A 7,700-nucleotide genomic window follows, 5' to 3' on the forward strand; every position below is an offset into this window, starting at 1 on the left:
ACATGCTTTTGAGATAGACCTGGTTGATCCTAACAATCACACAGGAAGCTGTTAAACAATGCTGACTCTTATATACTGTTTAGATTTATATTCGTGGATGGGAATGAAGATCAGAATTGTGCATGTTTTAACAAGGTCACTTTATAGGATGGTGTTCTTGAATTTGAAGTGGTTAGTAGTAGGCATTCAGTTTTGGACTGAATAACATTTGGAAAATGGTGTTCTGTCAGAAAGCTTCATGGAGTTATCTGAGAATTTATACTCTAGCTTAATTTGAACCATGCCACATGATATATTTTTACATGGTTTCTATTTTGAAGCTCTCAGAAGGAGTAGGAAAGTACTGTGAAAGGTAGTTTATCAAAACGATTTTGGTACTAACAGTCAACTGTAATGTTCGGGTTTCATTTCCGATTGGTACATTCAATCAGCATATATGGTTACTTAGAGTAGTATTCTGGAAAATGCCATAAATAAATGTATACATCAAACTGAGTTTCATAAGGGAAATGATGGCACAACAGAGATTCCACCCTTAAAGCTAATAGGTTTCTATATTAACTCAGTTAACATGGATGAGAACCTACTATGTTATAGACACCCTTTTAGGCACAGTAGTAAAGGAGTCAGACAGTATCTTCAATGCCAGGGAAATTTACTTCAAACCAAGTATAGCCAATATTTTTTATTCTGTCTGCCCCAAAATTTCTTTGCAGAGAAGAACTGACTCATGTTCTTTCTGTTCCCAAGATCATAAATTCCAGGGAAAGTACTGGCTCAGCTCGAGGAATTGGGGTGGTGGTGGCATGTATTCCTTATCTTTTATTGCTTACAGAAAAAAGCCTTTCCCTTCTTGTTAAGCTAGTTCAAGTAGGTTATTTGTCATTTCTAACTATGGGACTCCCGGTCAACAGGGAAACAATTGTGAGTATAGTGTTACAAACTGGGAAAACAGGGTATAGAGGAAGTGTATTACCCTTAGGGAATGCATGCATTATAGATGGTCCCCAGGCAGAAGAGGTTATGTAGATATAATCTTCAGAGTAATTCAGAGTTATGAAGAAGAAAAGCAAACAGGCAAACGACCATAGTAATTGTGGTAGCTATATTCTATTACTGTTAATATATATTTTACATAAAACGATTCCTGTTTTCAAGGCAGCCGGTGAAAAATATGCTATCACTGAGATCACAAATGAGAACATCCTTTTAAAGTAGACTTTAAAGAGTGGTTCAAGGTCATTTTTGCTTTCTGAGAAAACTAACTCAGGGATAGATGTGTGTACTTTCCCTCAATCTGTGTAGTCAGTCGCACTGAAAAGACAACTGCCATTATCTTGCTTCAGATTATAAGATCACAAGGTATTCTGGGACCTCCTTATGGTCCCTTACACCTTTCTGTCTGCTTTGCTTGGTTGGACATTACCTCTTCTCCTTTCCAGACAGCCTTTTCTTGCCTCCAGTTTTGTTTAGTTTTGTTTTGTCTTGCCAAACTGTGCTAAACTGCAAATTTACTTCTTTAGCGTTGACCACCCTGTGGAAAGTGGATATGTGGATATGGCTATATCTTGTCTGCCCCTATATCACAGGGATCTAAAGCAGCAATGTATCACATGGACTTTTAACATTTGCTCATTGGGCAAATCAGAGTATGAAATTTTTGACTTTCACAGTTTGGAGGGAACTCAGGATCATTTAGTCAGTGTGCTTCTAGAAGTTTATAACCTGATGGATATCAAGTGAGATGCGCAAGGCCTCAAAAACTGTTGCCACATACTCTTAAGACCAAGGGGTGCTAAGCCTAGAGAGCACCAGAACAGGTACCTGATTTGCATGCCCCCTTGTATGCTGCCAGACAATGGTAGACAACTGACAAAGAACAATGAACAAGAATACAGAGAACTGAGGGCTTTCTGGGAATTGTGGTCACAGATCTGCTCTTCTTTCTTAAGTGGGTATTTTTTTTAAGCTTTGAAGAAAAGATAAATGTATATATTTGAATGCCTTCATCACTAGAAATATGCTCCCATCTCTAAACTTGAAGGTTGCCCAGTGCTCTTCTTCACAATGTCATTATCTTCTTATGCTTTCAATTGTATGAACCCTGAAGTTTCAGGGTCATCCTTGATTCTTGCTTCTTTCATTGCAACCTATTACATGCCTCATGGATTTACTTTCATTCATTCATTTTTTTTTTGAGATAGTATCTCAAGTAGCCCAAATTGGCTTTGAATTTGCTATTAAATCGATTTTCTCATACCCTCAGGGCTGGGATTACAGGCATGTGTCAGCATGCCTGGCTCTTTCTTTCTGCCTTGATAGACATCCCACTAGTTCTGAGTACCATTATCTCTCCCCTGTACCATGGCAGGATCTGCTTTGTTATCTCGTCTCTCTAGAATCTATATAATACAGTTTTTAGATTGCTACATCTAAAATGAAAACCTAATCCAGTTTCATGCTTTAAGCCTTCAATAGCTTTCTGCTGTTTTTAGGCTAAAGAACAGACACCATAGCATGTCTTTCTCTACTGTGTGGCTCCACTCTCACCGCTTGCCATGCTGTCTGTTGCCCAGCTGCAATGCCTTGTTTCCACCTGGAAACTATGAAAGAGTCTTTTTACTACCGGGCTTCTGCACATGCTCTTTGGTTTGCTCGTCACCTTATTTCCCCATTCTTTCCATCTGCTCAGTGACCACCCCAGAGCCCTTTCTGATCATCTCCATCTATGATGCTCCTGAGAATGAGTGGAGGTACAGTACCAGTTCTCTGCCAACTGCATGCCTCAGCATGGGAGAAATGAAAAAACAGGTTGATGTGAATGGAAGAAATCTTATTTTTAGCAACACCATTCAGGTCTCTGAATGTCTTCTGAATTACTTTTCTTCAAATTTTGGTGAAAGCAAAAAAATATGGAAAGTACTGGAATTTTTATTAAATTAATTAATTAATTAAAATATGAGACAGAAAGGCACAGTCTCATCCTGCTCAACTTCTGCTGATCGTGTGCACAGGGGGCAACTTGAAATTCTGTCACCTTGTTGTGTCCACAAGTGAACAACAACAGAAAAGCGCCACACATTGACTCTGGAGATTTCAGATGTCATGGTGAACAGGCAGATTTGCAGATAGGGAATCTACAGATAATGAAGGTTGACTACATATTTATGAATTGTAAATTGTGAATGTGTCTGATATAAATAAGTTTTCTCTCCAAAGCCAGTAGTGTTGTCTGGGTAAGTGTTTTTCTCTAGTGTGTTTACTGTTTGAAGCAGTGGTTCTCAACCTGTGGGTCTCAACCTGTTACAATGTTAATTCTTCAAATTGCCTCTTTCTTTGCTATATGAGGTGTTTTTTTTTGTTTTTGTTTTTACATTCTGGAGTAATGTACCTCTTCTTGGAAAGTTGAAAAGCAATTGTTACAGTAGAGGTGTGATGGCCAGTATGTCTAATAAATGAAGCATTATCTGCTCGTTCCTATTAATCAGAAAACAGCTTGTTAAAAGGAAACATAGGTAGGTATATAAAGCCTCCTTCAAGCATTATATGTAAAGACTCTAAATACAGTCATAATTTCTATACGTGTAGGGTACCATTATGATCTGTGTAACAATATTTTAATAGTATCTTCATTTTTAATATGAAACATTTTTCGGGTTTCACATATTGTATACTTTCAGACTGAATATGTAATATTTAATTTCAATTCTAATATTATTTCGAACCTCTATAAGAAACTGATTTTTTTAGAACCATCCATTCCACCTTCTTCCCTTCCTCCTTGAGTAGCAGTCTGTACAGGTTGAGTTAGCTGATTGTAACTCAAGTTTTTCCTACTTACCATTGGTTCATCTGTATTCTTCTGGAACTGTACAAGCCGCACTCTGGTCACATTCTCCATGTCCATGTCTCCATTAGCGCTTTCTGGAGAATCACCATTTAAATAGGGAGAGGTCGGGGGAGGTGTGACCCTTAGCGCTTCATCACTGTAAACTTCATGTGCCACTACATCGTGAGTCTGAAGTAAGGCCTGGCATTTTTATGAAAGAAGAAAAACAGTAGTTATAGTATCATTCTAGCAGAAATATGCTATATAAACATACGCAATATCACTTCTTCTCAAAAAGTATTTTTTCATTTACAGTTACTCAGAACAAACCATACCTCTAAACTATCTCAATTTCTTTGTGGCAAATTATCATGATAGATGGATTTCTTTTTAAAAATAGAATGAGCAAGTAAGGGAGCAAACCAATGAATGGATGGGCCTATCAATTATCAGGGTTAGAGGTAGCATCTGGTGTTAGGCTGTAAAACTGTATCTAACTCACATGTTCAAATAAAAACTGAAATACTAAAATTTTAAATAATTTAGCAGAAAGAACATTTATAAAAATAACCAGCAAATTAGCACTGGGGCTTTAAACTAAAATAATCAAATTTAAAAGACATTGTGTAATAATTACTGCACTGAATAAATATCTTCTGGGATATGAATGATAGTATGTTGCTAATGGAAATGAGGAAGAAGCAAGGATCGAGAAGGACCCATAAGCTTCAGGTTCATAACTGAATGGACAATTATACAGTGACATCAACGATGTCTACCATGATACCATCATATAGCCCAGAGGACGAACATAATTTATAACATGGTTTGGGAAATAAAAATAAACTGTACAGACGTATTTAAGACACCAATTTTCTAAAATATCACACATCTAAAACTCAAAATTGAAAGTTGAAATGTTTTTACATTTATCTATGTGTGCATACACACGTGCTATGATGTTCGCGTGGAGGTCAGAGGACAACTTGTGGGAGCAGTTCTCTACTTCCACCGTGAGTCCTTTTGTGTTTTGGAGCTCTTGGATAAATCTGACAATTATTATTATTATTATTATTATTATTATTATTATTATTATTATTTTTGGAGACAGGGTCTCATGTATTCCAGGTCGCCTTGAATTCACTATGTAGGAAAGGATGACCTTGGCCTTCTCTTTATATCCCCCAAGGTTGAGAACTACACGGGTGCATCACCATACTCGGTGCATGTGGTGCTGGGGATGGAACCTAGGGCTTTGTGAATTCTAGATAAGCACTCTATCAACTACACCTCTTCCCCTAAGTTGAAAATGATTACTTATTTATTTTACAAAACTCACTAACAAAGAAAAATGATTTCTTTATACTGACATCTGTATGTCATCTTGGTGAATTTTGATAATAAATCTCATCTGTTTCTCTACAAAAGGATATCTTCCTGCTTTGTGCCATCATAAACCCTTTTTAATAAGCATGAGAAATTTTAGCTCAAAGAGAATTTACAAGTAACTATGTTAGTCTGTTTGAAACTTTCTACAGTTATACTAATACGTCTATTAGTGTGTGTATGCTAATTCTAAATTTAGTTTGACTTCCAGCTGTAATATGTGTGGTAATGAGATATGTACAGATAATGAAATGCAATTAAAGAGTATTTCAGCATTTGAAATCACTTCCTAAAAGGCTTATCAGAGCCATGACTTAGCTATTTTAAAGTCATGCATACAAGGCAAAAACAAGGTAATGATGTGTTAAAACCAGAAAGGAGATGGTGCTGAGTTGTCATCAGTAGGTGTCCAGAGTAATCCGGTTATTCCATTTCTAATGGAAAAGGTCAGTTCTGCCACAATCCCAGGCTGCTGTTCTCAACTGCAGGCTTAGGCGAGGCTTACTAAAGGGCATTGACAACACACAGTTTTAGAGTAGAGCTCCACAGGGGCCCTGCAAACCACAGCTACCAAGTGTAGGTTGCACCATTTGTGCAAATCCTTCTTTCTGTGGTCTAACTGTAGCTAGCCACCAAAGAAGCTAAGATTTAGAGTAGAGAGGCCAAATCAAGAATGGGCCAAGTAGAAAAAGTCATCTGTTAAGGTCAGGTTCATCATATCAAGTAGAGAGATATCTTTTACGACTCATGATACTTTGACTGGTAAACACAGGCAAACTGTCATGGGGATAGGTCAGCCTCGAAGTCTCATGAATTGGATAAAATGTTTATGCTCTTCTTGTAGATGTTTTCTAGTCATCCTTTAACGTTATATAAACAGGCCCTTGCATTTAATGTATTACTTATAAGGGAGAATAAGTCCTCAATCATAAAGCAGTACCAAACTGAATTTTTAAAAAGTTTAAATTATGTCGCCAAATATGGTCATACTTGATATTTACCAGACTTTACCAATAAGCTTGATTTAAGCCTCCAGGGAAACTCATCAGCATTACAAATAGTCTGCTGTTTAAGAGTCTGGGCTTTGGAGTCAGCAAGATGTGAACCTTAGGGAGGCCATTTTCTAGGTGGGTGACTTTAAATAAGTGTCTATCTCACAGGGAAATTTCTACTAATGAGGATAGTCACACAACTTTACATTCCAATTATGAGCAAGCGTGTTGTTCTCTACCACCTGCCGCAACCTGTCACCGCTCCCATCTTTCTCTGAGCCTCCATCATTTCTTTCAATGTCTTCTAATGGGTCTCTCTCCTACAGTCTGTATACAACATGTGAGCTCCAGAATTTTCCACCCCTTCATTTGAGACAGGCTGGCCTGATACTATGTACCTCAGGTTGGACTCAGACTGGCAGTGTTTCTCCCACCTCAGCCTATCAAGTGCCGGATGACAGGAATGTGCTACTATCTCCAGGAATGGCTTCGAAAGCATGGACTGCATCATATTTTCTTGCTTGCAATCACTCAGTGCAATCCCTAATTAATCAGGAGAAAACCCTAGACTCTTTAGTATGGTCTGGAAGAGCTTGGTCTGGCCTCTGCCAAGCTCTGTAAGCATTTCTGTATCACTTTCTTCCCTTTTACTAAATCCAGTCTTTAATGGACTTAGTTGTACTCCTTGAACCTACACAACTTCCTTCTGCTTCTTCCTCCTGTTTGAATGTTTGGGGGCCAGCTCTTCCTGTAACAAGTCTCAGCTTAGCTAACCCTTCAGAAGAGCTTCCCCCATGGATATAGAATAGCTGACACTTTACTTCTGTCACTGATCTACAATCTTTTCTTCAGAGTTATTATCACTGTGTAAAATTACCATGCTATTTGATATGTTCAGTCTGTTCCTACCTCTAACCTGCAGCCTCACTGAAATGGGAAATTCCATGAGGATTGGAACTATGTTTTTCCTGTTCACTACCAGATCCTTAGTGGCTAGCACAGTACACCTGGAACACAGGAGGCACTTAGATGTTTGATAAATGAATAAAGATGTTTTATAAGCACTGTGCTAGGTATTCAAAGATTTTGAGGAATTATTATTTCTGAAAATGTTTACTGATAGGTAAACACAACACACACATTTTCTATAAGTTCAGAAATGCAAAATAAATCAAGGCTTAAAAGGTAGGTAAGCTGTGAGGAATTTGTCTGTGTGAGCTTTAATGATTTCTGGAAAAAACCTCATCCTGTAAAAAGGTCTAATTTATTTATTTAGTCTCCTTCACCTCCAAAAAGATTTACTACTCTGAAATGGTCCTAAATAATTCTATGAAATGGGCTCAGGTTATATAGGAATTTATAGTCAGATTTGTTCAAAACTGTGGAGAATAAACTGCACATAAAGAGCAGTGAGTGGGATAAAACCGGACTTACATAGCAGACAATGAGGACTACTGAGAACTCAAGAACAATGGCAATGGGTTTTTGATCCT

The 7,700-nt window shown here is 37.7% G+C and overlaps 1 protein-coding gene across 15 annotated transcripts in view; it reads right to left on the minus strand.

Annotated features, from left to right (window-relative positions):
- Cask (calcium/calmodulin dependent serine protein kinase) overlaps positions 1–7,700 on the minus strand; it is a 320,516-nt gene that overhangs the window by 43,195 nt on the left and 269,621 nt on the right. For all 15 annotated transcript variants that reach the window (XM_005352875.3, XM_013348391.2, XM_005352872.3 and 12 more), the window contains one exon: positions 3,842–4,030. In XM_005352875.3, the coding sequence (XP_005352932.1) occupies positions 3,842–4,030 (189 nt within the window). The remainder of the gene's footprint in view (positions 1–3,841; positions 4,031–7,700) is intronic.

This window comes from Microtus ochrogaster, chromosome 10 (assembly GCF_000317375.1).
Source record: "Microtus ochrogaster isolate Prairie Vole_2 chromosome 10, MicOch1.0, whole genome shotgun sequence".
In the NCBI taxonomy this organism is placed as follows: Eukaryota; Metazoa; Chordata; class Mammalia; order Rodentia; family Cricetidae; genus Microtus; species Microtus ochrogaster.